The 18,782-nt window shown below is 33.9% G+C and overlaps 1 protein-coding gene across 1 annotated transcript in view; it reads right to left on the bottom strand.

Annotated features, from left to right (window-relative positions):
- Positions 1 to 483: 483 nt before the first annotated feature.
- Positions 484 to 18,782, bottom strand: part of LOC143259763 (potassium channel subfamily T member 1-like) — a gene marked incomplete at its 3' end in the record, with an annotated part of 266,946 nt that continues 248,647 nt past the window's right edge. Inside the window, 3 exon segments of the mRNA XM_076523269.1 lie at positions 484 to 578; positions 705 to 788; positions 5,983 to 6,057. Of these exon segments, the coding sequence (XP_076379384.1) occupies positions 484 to 578; positions 705 to 788; positions 5,983 to 6,057 (254 nt within the window).

Raw genomic sequence — 18,782 nt, 5'->3', positions numbered from 1 at the left:
TATATATAATAATTATTTACGATAGGGCCGACCTCACCGATTTCGATGCCCCTGAAATATATTGTCGGGATCAACATTCTAAAGAACTTTTTCCTCAGCGAAAATGCAATCCGCGGCTTCGTTCGCGAGTTATTAACGAAAAACGCTGACCAATGAGAGGCGAGCGCGGACGACGCGAGGCATCCGAGCGGTCGAACGGCGTTAAATAACCTTAAACTAGCTTGAAACACCAACGTGTGACATGTCAATGGATTCGTCTTGGAATGGACTACAAGCTGATCAAGAAAAAAGTATACAGTTCCGTTTAAAAAAGTCAAGGTCATCTTCAAATTTCGGAGGCACATTCATCTAGAGAGAATTCGCGACTGTCGCAAGATGTACCCCTCGAAACAGGGTGAGTTTCGTTTAGAAGATTTTTCGAAGAAACCTATAGTTTAGGAGATAACTAAGCGCGAAATTGGTCGCTCGGTATAAAAGGCTTACCTAGTAAAGACAAGGCACAGTAATGTAGCAGTAAGGATCATCAGTTGTTGACTTAAAGCTGACTGGGATTTCTGCATGGCCCTGTGTAGATCATTCTGGAAGAGAAGATGTCGAGTAACGATACGAAAGTCGCGCGATCGTAATTTCAGAATGATCGAATACAATCAAAATGATTGTAAATGATAATAAATCGCAGAATTGTATATAATAATTTTACTCACGAACATATTCTCCAAAGAATGCTTTGCCAACCAGCAGTTCAGGAACACCGGGATGAAGAGATTTCGCATCGGTGGATAAAGTAGCTGCAAAAAGAAAATTTATGCTCCGTTTCGATAAAACCGATTATTCTTTGAACCTAAACGAAATAATAAGAAAAGAAAACTCAAGCAAATTTGTATCAATTATATTATATTATATTATATTATATTATATTATATATTATATATATATTATATTATATTATATTATATTATATTATATTATATTATATTATATTATATTATATTATATTATATTATATTATATTATATTATATTATATTATATTATATTATATTATATTATATTATATTATATTATATTATATTATATATATATATTATTATTATATTATATTTATATTTCAAGTTTTGCAAATATCACATCTAGATTCTACTAATTTTTCGTTATCCATTGTACAGGGTGTTCCTGAAATAGGTGATCGAACTTCGGAGACTCTTCGTTTTCAAGATAAATAAATACTTTTCGTTTGCGACATTAGATTTTAAATAAATTTTTCAATGCTGAAAATGGCATGCAGCATTGCTGAAAATGACTTCCCTGTGCCGTGGCCTTGTTTCCTTTTCATCGAAAATCAATTTGCTTTTAAATTGAAAACAATCGCAACCTCACTTGGCAATTAAATACCAATTAACTTTGTCAGTTTTGGAGAAAACATTTTTCTGTCGGACCAATCGGGAGGGGCTGAAAAATCGCGGGAACTAATTCGTGCCTGATCGCGTACAGCAGGTCCTCGTATGTTCTAATAACAGTTCACGTAATCCTGTAACTTTAATGGAAATACATCATAGTCTCTTTACGCGGAAATTTATTTGTCTCTTGAGGCAGATGCGTTTTCCAAGCGGTTACGACACGCTAAGATTTCGGGATTTGGGGATTTTGCCCGTAACATTGAAGGAGGGACACAAAGCTAATAAGATTGAACCAATTAAATCACAGGGCACAACTCTCTGATGGCGTTACATCCCATTTCTGTCTAGATCGAGGTTAACAAGGAAAGATCGATGCACCGGCGAGATCTTATACAATTTATCGCGAGCCTGGAAGAAACATCCTTCGCGTTTTAGTCATCGATAATGGAGCTCAGAATTATTGGGAGAAAATAATAAATAATAATAATAATATGTAATAATATATGCAATAACTAAACATATAAAATAATATATATAATAACTAAAAATATAAAATTATATATATATAATAACTAAAAATATACAATAAGATATATAATAACTAAAAATATAAAATAATATATATAATAACTAAAAATACAAAATAATATATATATAATAATTAAGAATATACAATAAGATATATAATAACTGAAAATACAATATTATATATATATATATATATATATATATATATATATATATACATATATATATATATATATATATTATTTTGTATTTTCAGTTATATATATATATATATATATAAAATAACTAAAAATATGAAATAATGTATATTGTACGAAGAATACCGAATTTTCAATAATCCAAATAAATTGATTCGATTTTATGGAATATCTTGAAAAGTAGAATAGAAAAAAAATAAAGCGACGTGATCATTAGTTCAGAAAATGTATAGACAGCACCACTGCAAGCCAATCAACCATTGTGATAGATAGAACATGTTGCATTTTCACTCTACCGGTCAAAATCCAGGAGATTCGTTCTCTTCTTCTCAATTTTTTATCTTTTAACATCGCAGTGATAGCCTGGCCATTAACAACGACTGTTTTAGTGTTTAGATTTCGTCTAAAGATTTTATTTTCAGGAAATGTTCTTTGTCCGTTTTCATTTATGACTGTGTAAGAAATCTAGACAGAAGGGGAGGATGAGAAAGAGAGAGAGAGAATGAGAGAGAAAGAGAAAATCATTTGTTACCGAGTTCCGAGAAAACAGCGCACGTTTTTAATTGCAAAAGTTCACGATACTCGTTCGTCGAGTGTCGCGTCAAGTGGTCCTCCTATCCGTCGTTTTGTTGTTCTCGAATTATACTGGCAATGTCTGCATTATTTTGCATTTGCATTGTTAATTCCCGCGAAATACAACGATCCTGTTAAATCCCGATTTCACGTAATTAACGAATTGAAAACGTCGAGTAATTCGTCCTGTAATTCGAGTAACGGCGAGAAAGCGAACGCAGCAATTCGCAGCTTCGTTTATCCGAAAGATTCAACCGTAATTCAAGTCTTTATCTTCATTTATTGCAGATAAAATGCAATTTTATCTGTCAAATTTGAAATCAAATTGTTCTTTGAACAAACGAACAGCGATAATATCCTTTCCAAAGTACGCAAATTACGCTGCGACCGAACGACAAATCCGTGGACGTTCCGAATTCATTATCAATTTTGTAAAGATAAAATGTATGATTATTTATTTGCTGTAAACGGCGGGAAAGCGAACGCAGCAATTCGCAGCTTCGTTTATCCGAAAGATTCAACCGTAATTCAAGTCTTTATCTTCATTTATTGCAGATAAAATTGCATTTTATCTGTCAAATTTGAAATCAAATTTTTCTTTGAACAAACGAACAGTGGCAACTTCGTTTCCAAAGTACGCAAATTACACTGCGACCGAACGACAAATCCATGGACGTTCCGAGAATTCGTTATCAATCTTGTACAGATAAAATTTATAATTATTTATTTGTTGTAAACGGCGAGGAAGCGAACGCAGCAATTCGCAGCTTCGTTTATCCGAAAGATTCAACCGTAATTCAAGTCTTTATCTTCATTTATTGCAGATAAAATTGCATTTTAACCGTCAAATTTGCAATCAAATTGTTCTTTGAACAAACGAACAGCGATAATATCCTTTCCAAAGTACGCAAATTACACTGCGATCGAACGACAAATCCGTGGACGTTTCGAATTCATTATCAATCTTGTGCAGATAAAATTTATGATTATTTATTTGCTGTAAAATGAAACGATAGCCAATTTGGTCAGCCTCGACCGCGAATCGGAAAGAAGGAGATCGAGGATTCTATCTTGTTCCGAACAAATGAATTCGATGCTTCCGAGATAACCCGTTCCCGATAACCATAAATCGCGACCGGAGGCGCTGCGAATTCGTATCCGTGATCGCGTAACAAGAGCCCATTACTATCATTCGGCCGAACATAGCTCCGGGGATAGTGGAATACCGTAACTTCGTACGAGAACACGACCGATGCTAACCGAAAGCAACAAGTTCTCCAGACCGTTTTGCCGCGATGCTTGTTGTCGGGACGAAAGTCGTCCGAGTGCGCGCGGCTTAGCACACGATCCGACCAAATAATGTTCTATCTAAGAATCTCTCGCTGTCGCGTGCCGGATGCACGTAAAACCTGTAGATTCCTATCGACGCTTGGCTGAAATGGAATTTAGTGGGATCGCAGAACCGATTGAAATTTTCGCTGACGAAATAACGTCTCTCGCTGCCGGCGAAATGCTCGAAGTCTCCGCGAGAAGGACCGTTTTTTCGTGGCTCTCCGCGCTCTTCCGTTCGTTTTAATGTCATTCGTATATGCGTACAATTTTAATTCCAATTACATTACGCATTATTTGTTTACTTAGGATCGTTCTCCGCTCCGAAATCTACGGACGCCGCGCTTCGCTCTCGCTCGATCTGAAAATAAATCCGGCCGCGAAATTCAAGCCTAACTCTCCCTAATCGACGCTCAGATTCTACGGTAATTTCTGCCTAATTCGCGGTCAGATTCGCGCACAAAGATGGACAATTTGGGAAGAGGAGACGCGATTGTATTATACAATCGAATCTCCGCTTTACGAATCGTTCATTTTTGTGCGCAATCTGAGCGCTAATTAGGGGAAATTTACTGAAAATTTACTCTACGAAAGTTAGATGTCTTCAAGCACCAAAAACAGTATCACAGCTAATAATGTCATTTTCATAGTTATTTGTGCCAGTTTCGCATTATATGCTAACAAAATTAATAAATAAATAAATAAATAAATAAATAAATATATATATATTATTATATATATATAATCAATTTATAATTTATATATATATAATAATATATATTTATTTATTATATTTTTATATATATATCAATATATATCAATATTATATAATTGATTATATATCAATTTATAATTTTATGGTATACAGGGTGTCTCCGTTAAGCGTGGTCTCCAAAATATCTTTCTGAACTGTGATACTGTGAAATAAATATTCAATTAACGCTCCAGATTTTTATGAGCAGCAAACACTGTTTTACAATGACATTACAGGCTGTGCCATGGTTAAGCCGACAATCCTCAGATACGAATTCAGAACCATAAAACAGACAAATTCTTCTTCTGGTATTATGCTTGGAAATGTTTGCCTCAAGAGATATTTATTACTAAAGTTGCAGGACTTGGTAATACAATATGCTGTCGAAATAACTCAGATTTATCGCGTGTACTGCTGATGAAAAATTATCGTATTTATTACTAAAGATAACTGTAATTATTACGTACGTTGTCCATATTTTAATAATTGAATATTTATCATTTCCGGAATTTTATAATTCCATTCTCTCAGGTACTTGGGTCGTGAAAATAATATTTTTTAACTTTTTAAGTTAGTCCAAAGAGCTTTACTATTTCGTATATGTACAATAAACACAGTTTTTGAAACGTCTGAAAACTAATGAACCGAACTGTCTACTCGAACATTAACTAATTACTACTAAATATTGAACACATACTACTGGGATGTTACGAACTTACGACTACTTAACGAAACCGCTGTAATATTCAAGAAGATCTGAAAATCAACTTGAGTAAGATTATATTAGATAATTAATGCTGTAACACTAATTTATTCATTCTCCATTACTTCTGATATTATCATCGTTAACTAATTAATGTTTCTGTTGCAATATATTATATGGTGTCCTCTGATATAACATTTTTCATAATTTCGTATGTAGATCAGTGCTCGGAACGCTTCGGGACGCGACATTGGGCTCCGCCTCCCGACTGCCGCCGCTGCGTCTCGCTCCCCACCCCGCGGCGGCAGTCAGTGGGCGGAGCCCAATGTCGCGTTCCGAAGCGTTCCGAGCACCGATGCAGGTTAAATAAAGAAACAGTGAAAATAAATAAACGGTGAAATAAATGAACGAACGGATAAATATAATGATTCCGTTCACATGTATCAAAATAGCGTGGACAAACGGGAAGAAAAATATCGAGTAAAATTAACCGATTACTCACCGTGATGGTAAATGGTATAGTGTTGACCAGCTCCAAGATGAAGTGGAACGAGAGTAACTGCTGCCAGACGTTTCCCTGTGAACATGACGGAGACAGCTCAACAAACCCAGCGACAATTACAAGAAAATACAAAGTGCGTTAGAAGAGTCTGAGAAAAGGTCAAACAGCCGTTCTGCACTTTCGCTCGCTGGTCTCATGCAATAACTGTGTGTTCTCTGTGTTAAGTCGTCGAGACCCGAAATTTTTGTTTCTAAATTAACAAATTTTATCACTGGTCTCCGAACACGAATTTCACGCTGTTTCTTTTCTTCGATTCGTGAATTTAACATTTTATCGTTCTGTTCTGTTTATATATAAATAAGTATATTATAAGTTTATATAAATAAGTATTTATAATAAATCAGTTCTGTTTATCTGTGTCGTTCTGTGTAAAAAATAAAAAAAATACATAAATAATATATATATATATATATCATTATATTATAATATTAATATAATATTAATATTATAATATAATATAATATAATATAATATAATATAATATATATATCATTATATTATAATATTAATATTATATTATTATATTATATATATATATATATATATATATATATATATATATATAATAATAAAAGAATACCATCTGAGAAAAATCGATCCAAAAATCATTGAACAGAGTGATCGATGCTTCGATCGTCAGCCCGTCACGCTACTAAATTTGATCGCCGCGAGCTGGTCGCGCGAATTCCATGCCGCGGAATCCTCATAAAGCTGCGAGTTTTGCGAACTGTGATAAACAGACCGCATATTTAACCGGTTCACGACGAGAACGCACGGCTGACATTTAAAACAGCGGGAGGATTGAACGGGTTAAAAGGTACCGATATAAAACGGGAATCGGCTGAAGAGTGATGAACTTTCATCCGTGTCTCAAAAGCGAAAGCGGCCATTGAGGCGAGACAAAGGGGAACCGAGAGTTCGATTTTTCAGCTACGAAATATCGTTCTCCATTTTTTTTCCAACGGAACCACCGCCGCGCGCGTCCATGCTTTTTTATCTCTCGAACGCCCGACAAGTTTTTTCATCTCCGTAAACCAAAGATTCTTCTGACCTATTTCTGCTAAAGAAACTCCGCTGCGCGGTACGACTTCATCGTTCGATTTGAAACGAACACGAGTGTCGAGTGCCTTCTTCGATTCTGGAAAGAAGCGAAGGACGAGAAGGGCGTCCCGCGTTTGAGCACGGCGACGATGAATTTCGGCGAGCGTAACATCTTCGGCACAGTTCTTGGAACTCGGTTTCACGGAACGTTCCTTGAATCACATCGACGTCGCAGCCGTATCGAACCTCGAAGCTCTGAATCATCCTGTTCGGAACTACGTCGGAGGAAACTTGTTCATACGCGACATGTTTATTAAGGAGAGATGCAGCTGTAAACAGAGCGCTTTGGCGAAGTTGTGTCTCACTTTGTTCCGGAGATGCAGGCGAATATAGGGCGGAGGAGCCAATTACTGTGCCCCTATTCGCGGACTCCGAGGGTTTTCTCGTTACTGAACACAGTTCTAGGAATTCAGTTGATATTTCTTAAGAACTTCGAGGGGAATTTCGAAGTTCCTTTCGTCGACATCAATTTTCCCACGAAACAAGCGTCTAATATAATAATATAATAATATAGTAATATAATGATACGATAATATTATAATGTAATAATATAATAGTACGATAATACAATAATATAATAATATGATAATATAATAGTACAATAATTATATTCCAAATTATATGTAAATTCTAAACATTTTATCTATAATTATTTATTATTATTTGGAATTATGTACAATTATAAATAATTCCGAGAAGAACGCATTTCAAATTTTGTGCACCAATAATCGCTCGTAGAGAGGACCTCCTTCAACCAGCTTCAATTATTTTAATATAAACAAATTCAGTCGTGAGGTTTCGGAGACATATTTCTAAATCTAATATAATAATATAATAGTACAATGATACAATAATATAATAATATAATAGTACAATAATACAATAATATAATAGTACAATAATACAATAATATAATAATATAATAACACAATAATATAATAATATAATAATATGATAATATAATAGTACAATAATACAATAATATAATAATATAATAGTACAATAATACAATAATATAATAATATAATAATATAATAACACAATAATATAATAATATAATAGTACAATAATATAATAATATAATAGTTCAATAATATAATAATATAATAATACAATAATATAATAATATAATAATACAATAATACAATAATATAATAATATAATAACACAATAATATAATAATATAATAGTACAATAATACAATAATATAATAATATAATAATACAATAATACAGTAATATAATATAATATTTGATTCTCTCGGAAATCTAAAAAGATTCGATGACCCGTCCGAATCCCGAAAACATTTCTCATCCAGACCCGATCCGACCGGACATTTTCGGGTCCTCGAACACCTTTAGCGAACGCAACGTCGATTCCGAGAAGTTATCGAGAAAAAGGTGACCATTGTGTTCCAATAAGTTAAGTTGCGGAGCGCGCGACGCGAGTCCGTTTAACTCTGACAGACGTCGAATTCTCGGCAGCAAACTTCGTAAATGGAGAATGACGGAACAAGACATAATAGCGGAGCGGCGCGGGCGAAGGGTGGGGAGGGGGGTAGGGTGGAGTGTACACGAGTGTGCACGTCGGTTTCCGTTACTATAACCCATTTGACGATCATTAGTCGTGAACCAAGATTGGATTCCCTTCGGCCGGGTCAACTGCTTGCAGCGACTGCGAATCATAGGAACCGATTTGCCACGGTGTTCGTGTGTATTTATTCGGCTGTGCCATGCGCGCGTGCTCGAGCGTTCAACCGTGTGCGGCCAGAGGGGCCGCGCTCTGGCACGGCTCCCGAATCTCTGAGAACTCGAGTCCACTTCACTACGGAGCCCCTCTCAGTTTATGCTCCTTCGCGATCCTCGAGTGGCATCGAAAGCCTTTGAACCCTCCCGCCCTCCCACCCCTCGCGATTCAAAACGTCACCCTGTTTTCTGGCCAGCTGGCCCTCGAGCTAACTACTAGTCGATCCGCTACATCGCGCTCGGAGATCGCTCGATCATTCCGATCGCATTCCTGAAATTTAATCGTTTACCCGGACCTTTCGCGGTAATTGCCTTCGGAAATCATAATTTCGGCGGATGCCGAGCCTGATGGACGATGGGGTCACGAGTAGGGGAGAAATACCATGAATGGGGCATTTATTTGGGGGCGTTTGGGGGCATTTATTATGGGGCACCATATTGAATAGGGCATTACCGTTTCTCGGAAAATGTAAATTTTTTTGTAACACAGAGTTATTCAAAATAGATTATAGTGAGTTTTCATTTTTAAATAAAAAACAAGCTACTTTGAACTTTATTGCTCTTTTTATTATGGGGCACCATATTGAATAGGGCATTACCGTTGTCTCAGGAAATGTAAATCTTTCTGTAACACAGGGTTATTCAAAATAGATTATAGTAAGTTCTTAAAAAAATAAAAAACAAGCTACTTTGAACCTTATTGCTCTTTTTATTATGGGGCACTATATTGAATAGAGCATTACCGTTGCCACAGAAAATGTAAATCTTTCTGTAACACAGGATTATCCAAAATAGACTATAGTAAGTTTTCTTTTTTAAATAAAAAACAAGCTACTTTGAACTTTATTGTTCTTTTTATTATGGGGCACCATATTGAATAGGGCATTACCGTTGTCTCAGGAAATGTAAATCTTTCTGTAACACAGGGTTATTCAAAATAGATTATAGTAAGTTCTTAAAAAAATAAAAAACAAGCTACTTTGAACTTTATTGCTCTTTTTATTATGGGGCACTATATTGAATAGAGCATTACCGTTGCCATAGAAAATGTAAATCTTTCTGTAACACAGGATTATCCAAAATAGACTATAGTAAGTTTTCCTTTTTAAATAAAAAACAAGCTACTTTGAACTTTATTGTTCTTTTTATTATGGGGCACCATATTGAATAGGGCATTACCGTTGTCTCAGGAAATGTAAATCTTTCTGTAACACAGGGTTATTCAAAATATATTATAGTAAGTTCTTAAAAAAATAAAAAACAAGCTACTTTGAACTTTATTGCTCTTTTTATTATGGGGCACTATATTGAATAGAGCATTACCGTTGCCACAGAAAATGTAAATCTTTCTGTAACACAAGGTTATTCAAAATAGATTATAGTAAGTTTTTTTTAAAATAAAATACAAGCTACTTTGAACTTTATTGCTCTCTTTATTATGGGGCACCATATTGAATAGGGCATTACCGTTGTCTCAGGAAATGTAAATCTTTCTGTAACACAGGGTTATTCAAAATAGATTATAGTAAGTTCTTAAAAAAATAAAAAGCAAGCTACTTTGAACTTTATTGCTCTCTTTATTATGGGGCACCATATTGAATAGGGCATTACTATTGTCTCAGAAAATGTAAATCTTTCCGTAACATAGAGTTATCCAAAATAGATTATAGTAAGTCTTCTTTTTTAAATAAAAAGCAAGCTACTTTGAACTTTATTGTTCTTTTTATTTAATTATCAAGCATCTTCTATGACGATTATATGTGAAAGAGGATATCTGTCGAATGACCATCACGACCACGTTCGATCAGTTCGATATCAATTCGAACACATCAACATATATATTTTCGATGAGGTTTTGGCATATTTGCTCATTTAATTCACCAGTTTCATTTCTAATGTTTTTTTCTTAGGTAATGCATTGTTGCTGGTTCGTTGGCCCAAATTTTGCTGTTCAAGATTATCGAAGGCTTCGAGACGAAATTAAATCAATATTCGTCGTCTCAAATTTATGACCATCATACTGTGTCTCGCTGATTCCGTTTGGACTCGACCGACATTATGAACATCGTAGACTGTCGGCCATTGTATACGCACAGTTATTGGTCCTGACGCAAAACATAACTCGCGTCTAAAATCTTACAACGCCATAATTCAATATTAAGAACATTTAGCGTAACAGGATCGGTTTACGACTTTCCGAGAAGGATGAGTTCTGTGAATTTCGGGGTTCCACGCAATAAATTTCGCGTCACTGCTACGTCTACGATTTATGACAGCCATTCATTTATCTGAAATGAGACAATTTTCCATAACCATACGGCCCGAGTTACGTTGTTCCGAAACTGCGATCACGTGAACCACACAATGATGGCAAGAACATCAAATTCAGAATGTCCCGTTGTTCCGAGAAAAGCATTGCTAAAGAAAAGAACGTCACTATTGGGTTGGCAACTAAGTAATTGCCGATTTCAGTTATATATGTCTCTCACTCCCATTTTTATGATATCCGTAAATGTTATATTATAAAATTATTATTATTAAAATATACCTGCTGTTTGCAGCACCGTGCAACGGCGCGACGTCAGCCACGGACACACACGCTTATAACTTCATCAATTTTTCAAATCCAACAATATCCATTGGTGGAAATATTAAAAAAAAATACTTTCAGAAAATGAAATAACAAAAAATTGATTTCTTGAAGGTTCTATTGGGTTGGCAACTAAGTAATTGCCGATTTCAGTTACATATGTCTTTCACTCCCATTTTTATGATATCCGTAAATGTTATATTATAAAATTATTATTATTAAAATATACCTGCTGTTTGAAGCACCGTGCAACAGCGCGACGTCAGCCACGGACACACACGCTTATAACTTCATCAATTTTTCAAATCCAACAATATCCATTGGTGGAAATATTAAAAAAAAATACTTTCAGAAAATGAAATAACAAAAAATTGATTTCTTGAAGGTTCTATTGGGTTGGCAACTAAGTAATTGCCGATTTCAGTTACATATGTCTTTCACTCCCATTTTTATGATATCCGTAAATGTTATATTATAAAATTATTATTATTAAAATATACCTGCTGTTTGAAGCACCGTGCAACAGCGCGACGTCAGCCACGGACACACACGCTTATAACTTCATCAATTTTTCAAATCCAACAATATCCATTGGTGGAAATATTAAAAAAAAATACTTTCAGAAAATGAAATAACAAAAAATTGATTTCTTGAAGGTTCTATTGGGTTGACAACTAAGTAATTGCCGATTTCAGTTATATATGTCTCTCACTCCCATTTTTATGATATCCGTAAATGTTATATTATGAAATTATTATTATTATTATTATGTTATTTTTTATTATCCGTGAATGTTAGCAACTGGACAAATTGAATGCAGCGGTCAAGGAAAAGCGACCAGAATTGGTCGATCGTAAAGGTGTCATTTTCCAGCAGGACAATGCTAGGCCGCACACGTCTTTGTCCACTCGGCAAAAATTCATGGATATTGGTTGGGAATCGATGTTACACCCATATAGCCCTGATCTCGCGCCATCGGATTACCACTTATTTCGATCCCTGGACAACTCCCTTCGTGGTAAAACTTTTAACGATGACGACGCTGTAAAATCTCACTTAATTCAGTTTTTGGCCGAAAAGGATCAGACTTTCTACGAGCGTGGAATTTTCAAGTTGTCAGAGAGATGGCAAAAGGTCGTCGAACAAAATGGAAAATACATTACAGATTAAACTTCGTTCCAAGTAAAAAAAAATTTTTTATTTCATTGAACAAATCGGCCATTACTTAGTTGCCAACCCAATGTAATACATTGATCCACGAGAATCCATTTTGGATTCCGTAAGCGTCGATTCCGCAGTCGCGACGTTTTTCGAAGTTAAGTTGAAAGGAGTGTTTCAGTGTGAATCCGTGAAAAAAATTCGAGTTGTTTCATATTTTCTTGAACTGCGTAGATTTAGAAATATGTCTCCGAAACCTCACGACTGAATTTGTTTATATTAAAATAATTGAAGCTGGTTGAAGGAGGTCCTCTCTACGAGCGATTATTGGTGCACAAAATTTGAAATGCGTTCTTCTCGGAATTATTTATAATTTTATATAATTCTAAATAATAATAAATAATTATAGATAAAATGTTTAGAATTTATATATAATTTGGAATATAATTATTTATATATAATTCCAAAACGGTGCCAATGATACATTGAAATCTACTCAATCAATTGCCTTCAAAATTTAGGCTCACATTGCTTTTAGGGAGAATTTATTGTACATTTATGACTTGACCTAATGTTTACATATATGTATATGTATAATACGACCTGGTATACTGCGATTTTTATCAGCTCTGTATCGCCCGCGTTTAAGACAGTAAAATCAACATTAACACCGACGATAAAGACAAGATGGCGACGCCATAACAATAGCAACCAGGATATCGGGGATCGCACAATTCGTCGCATTCGCTGTATTTTCCTGGCTGTGAAAGTGCGATTTTATCGTTAAAACGGAAAAAAAACCTACGTTTCAAAAAGTCAAACGTTTGACTTCTCTTTTAAATCCTGCAAAACTGAGCGTGACGCTAAAAAACGAATTTCAAATTCTTGTCGAACGCGTCGTCGTTGTATGTAAAAATCGTTCATCGGTTATTGAAACGCAAACGGATGCTGAGATTTATTGGATATTGTAATTAACTATTCAAATATTTTTTTTAACGCACGCGGAGTGCCCGTGTCTCTGTAATAAACATTTCATATCCACACCGTCGCGTATATTTTCCAACACGTTTTTTCACCTGTATAATTTTCCTACCTGTATTCGCCCGCGCTGTTAATATATAATATTTTCATTAATAATATTTTATTCGTACACATTATTATATATTCGAAAATATTCTCTGTGGCACGTGCTCGAATATCGTGTCAGTGTTACACAATGGCGGACAATAGAAAGCTCGAAAATCAGGCGGTATGCAAAGACACCATAATTTTACAAGAAGGAACTATATTGTTCGCTAAACAATAGCTAAACAAGTCAACACTGTCTTTCTGGGAAATTATAATCTGATTGCAATTCATTTTCTTCGTTTCATCTTTTGCATCAATTCCGAAGCAAAATGCAGTAAAAATTGAGACAAAAAATTGAGAAATTAACATCTGCGTTCGTTAACTTCGTGAATAATATCACGTGTGAATAACAAATATATACAGTAATGTCTCCCTTACTGACGCTCAGATTGCCCACTAAATTGGATAATTTGGGAAGAGGAGATACGATTATTCGAGCCTTGCGGCTCGTTTTCATATTTGTGGACAATTTATAACTATAAAAATAAACCGTAAGCTGGAATAATCGCATCTCCTCTTCCCAAATTGTCCATTTTTGTGCGCAATCTGGGCATCAATTAGAGAGACTACTATTATTATGCTGCTTTTTCATTTCAACGCGCAATTAAAAATCACTATCAATATATAAAATATATAAAATATATAATATATATAAAATATAATATATATAATATAATATATATAAAATATAATATATATAATATAAAATATATAAAATATATAATATATCTAATATAAAATATATAAAATATATAATATATCTAATATAAAATATATAAAATATATAAAATATATAATATATCTAATATAAAATATATAAAATATATAATATATCTAATATAAAATATATAAAATATATAATATATCTAATATAAAATATATAAAATATAATATATATAATATAAAATATATAAAATCACTATAATCTAACAAATATTTCTTCATTCTGTCAAACATTTCTATGAAAAATATACGCGCATACGGTAATCCGTGGCTGCGATGATAGCGATATCGAACACGTAAATGTTAACACATGGCGCCATCTTATAAATCAACGAAGCCAGTTGGAGGCGACACGTTGCGACAGTTATCAGCTATTACGGGGATTATGGTTTTTGATACACACATCTCCACAATCGAAACCTATATTACAGCCGGTTTCAGGACTCCCGTTGCAATCGCACGAAAAGCTTCTCGTATCACGTTCATGCGTTCTTAACATAGCCTTATCGGAGTTTGTCGGTTGTTACAACGTGACGAATCGGGTTGCCGGAATGCTCGATTAGCGAATAGCGTGCTACACACACTCCGCAACGTATTATAGATCCTATCTGCGGTCGTGCGCATAGAAAGCAACCGACTCGTTCAAATTTGACACCGTTCAATAATAATTTTATAGCCATCGCGGATAGTGTCTTTCCTCTGACGCATCCGTCGAGGCGACGTTATTGCTGCTGTCAACGTGCTTGACTCGCAAATTTTCTAGTTAGAACGAACGTACTTTCTGTGTTGCTAAAATACGAAAGCAATTTCTCTTTTTTTTATTAATTTATGGCGCTGCGAGTTCTTTCGCAGAAAGGGTTATCTCTGACCCTATATTATAGGGTTAATTATTAGAGTTACACTTTTTCTTATTAATTATGGGCAATATAATATGTTCTTATATATTATTATATTATATTATATATATTATATAGATTCTCAGATATTATTATATTATATTATATGTATTATATAGATTCTTAGATATTTTTATACTATATTATATATATTATATAGATTCTTAGATATTATTATATTATATTCTATGTATTATATATATATTCGTATATATTATTATATTATATTATATATATTATATACACACTTATATATTATTATATTATATTATATATATTATATATATTCTTATATATTATTATAATAATAAATTACTATATATTATACGCAATATAATAATATATTCTTATCTTTCGATCCTCGTATTTTTCTGGCAGGACGTCTTTTTCTCGAATGATGAGATTTGCTGAGAAAATGTCGCGCGCAAAATTGGAGAGAATTTGTGATGCTTAAAAGCTAAGAATCACCCAAATCTTAATAAATATATAATCTTGACGAATTTTATCGCGAACGTTATCAATTTCTGATCGATTCTGGGTGATCTGCGAATGTTTCTTCGTCAAGTGAACGCAACCGCATACATTAGAGAATTGAGGATAGATCAGGACTATTCGCGAGTACATACGTATTATATATTAGATTGAGCGTCGTATAAAGACGTCGGATGAATTTCGTTCTCCTGCCAGCAGAAACTGGTAAAAAGAATAAGGATTGTAATTTAGCAGAACTACAGAACGACGAACTTCTTTCCTCTGTCGCGGGACTTTCTACAGATTTCCCCGTTTACTTTTCGAGTGAAATGAGGAAAACTTTCGCAGAGAGCTCGGCATGTTTTGCGACCGCCTACAAGCCCGCCCGAAACTTCGTAAAAATTTTTGATTATACCTTCGCCTACGTAATAAGTTTTTTATTGCATCGGCTTCGCGTTCAGCCGAAAACAACGCGAACGTTTGCGAGCAACTTCTTTTTGTACGGATCTCCTATCGGAACGATTCTAATTGTAAGCAGAGAGAGAGAGAGAGAGAGAGAGAGAGAGGGAGAGAGAGAGAGAGAGAGAGACCGATTTTTCACGAAATTCCTTTGATTTGCGTGTTTCATCGTGTTCGGTGAAACCGTGAATAATTTTCAATGAAACTGCAGAACGACGAAATAGCATAACAAGAAGCGGTGAAGCGTAAAATATCGCAAAAAAATTCTAGCAGGAAAATGCAGGAAAATGTCGTGTCAGCTTTCACAATGCACGCATATAAAAAAAAGGAGGGAAATGTCAGCGTAACATTTCTAATTAGAATCAACGCGTTATCGATTCTCGAGTTCAAGTCTGGTGGAAATTATTTTCGAAGAATTATTTAAGGCTGTTTGACGTAAGCCATTTTTTTCTGAGGTCATTCGAAGCAACTTTTTCCTCTGCGAAAATGCGATCCGCGGCTTTGTTTACGAGTTATTAACGAAAAACGCTGACCAATGAGAAGCGAGCTTGACGAACGAGTGGACGAAGCACAGTTCCGCCGATTGGCTCGCCAAGCTCGCCTCTCATTGGTCACCGTTTTTTCGTTAATAACTCGTTAACGACGCCTCGCGGAAAATTTTTGTGAAGGAAAAAGTTATTTCAAATGATCCCAGGAACTCCACGTTTCCCGGAAGTACTATAATTTTGGAACGCTCCGCATAGTGCGAGTGAAATTCTCAAAGAATGCGCTCCAATGTGGAAAAGACGATTAGCGAGTTTTTATGCGCTGGCGCAAGGAAAAAATAATAATTCCCGAACTCGAAGCGAAAGCAAATTGGTTGCAGCCTCGGGAAACCTTTGGCACGGCTTGCGTAACTTCGTGACCTGTTTCCACGTTCTATTCGAAAGCGAGTTTTCGGCTTTTACTCCTTGTTTAATTTAACAAACGATAGGACGCGCAGCAATTAGGCGGATAGAGCAATGCCCATGCAGAAACGACTGGCGACACCACAGGAACAAACACACTTATACACATCGTCGCCAAAAATATTTAATCACTTCTACTATCTAGAATTTGTTAGCACTTTCTAATCCTACTTGTTTTTTTCTATTGAATAATAATATAATAATAATATATATAATTCATTGAATAATTATATAATGCTATATTATTTATTGAATAATTATATAATGCTATATAATTTGTTGAATAATTATATGCTGCTATATAATTTATTGAATAATTATATAATGCTATATAATTTATTGAATAGTTATATAATGCTATATAATTTATTGAATAATTATATGATGCTATATAATTTATTGAATAATTATATAATGCTATATAACTTATTGAATAATTACATAATGCTATATAATTTATTGAATAATTACATAATGCTATATAATTTATTGAATAATTATATAATACTATATAATTTATTGAATAATTATATAATGCTGTATAATTTATTGAATAATTATATAATGCTATATAATTTATTGAATAATTATATAATGCTATATAATTTATTGAATAATTATATAATGCTATATAATTTATTGAATAATTACATAATGCTATATAATTTATTGAATAATTATATAATACTATATAATTTATTGAATAATTATATAATGCTATATAATTTATTGAATACTTATATAATGCTATATAATTTATTGAATAATTATATAATGCTATATAACTTATTGAAATAATTATATAATGCTATATAATTTATTGAATAATTACATAATGCTATATAATTTATTGAATAATTATACAATGCTATATAATTTATTGAATAATTATATAATGCTGTATAATTTATTGAATAATTATACAATGCTATATAATTTATTGAATAATTATACAATGCTATATAATTTAAATACAGCATTGATTAAACGAGTGATTAAATATCTCTGAGTGACATAGTACGTCTAAAGATACCACACTGAGCGTCGTCGAACGAGATATCTCGTTGCTTTATTGTCCATTTCATGCGAATGTTCCTTCGTTTGAATTCGTTCGTCTTGCTATTAATAAGTATAGGTTATGTTCTATCGTGCTGCAAGAAATTCGACGCATACTCTACGAATTAAATTTAATTTAAAAGTATTTTAAACGTGATTTTTTCTCTCGTATTCATTATTCATTACAGCGAATTTATTTCATTCGAATAGTTCGATTAAAATTTCGTGTCGCCAAAGGGCCTGGCCAGGTAAAACGGTCACATCTGACCTAAGCGGTTTTCGAACGTTGCACCAATCAATACGTGACCATGAGAAACCCCACATTTCAACCCTCTCCGGGAGAAAAAAATTTGACAAAAATTGATAAAATGGCGAGGAGGGCGCATTTGTTTGTTTTCGAGAGATCAGCAATTTTCCGATTTTTTTATCGCTTTTTATCTTCTTTTTTTCACAGCCGAAAAATATG

The sequence above is a fragment of the Megalopta genalis genome, chromosome 6 (assembly GCF_051020955.1).
Source record: "Megalopta genalis isolate 19385.01 chromosome 6, iyMegGena1_principal, whole genome shotgun sequence".
In the NCBI taxonomy this organism is placed as follows: Eukaryota; Metazoa; Arthropoda; class Insecta; order Hymenoptera; family Halictidae; genus Megalopta; species Megalopta genalis.
The sequence above is the reverse complement of the archived record's forward strand: the minus strand, read 5'-3'. Positions and strand labels throughout refer to the sequence as shown.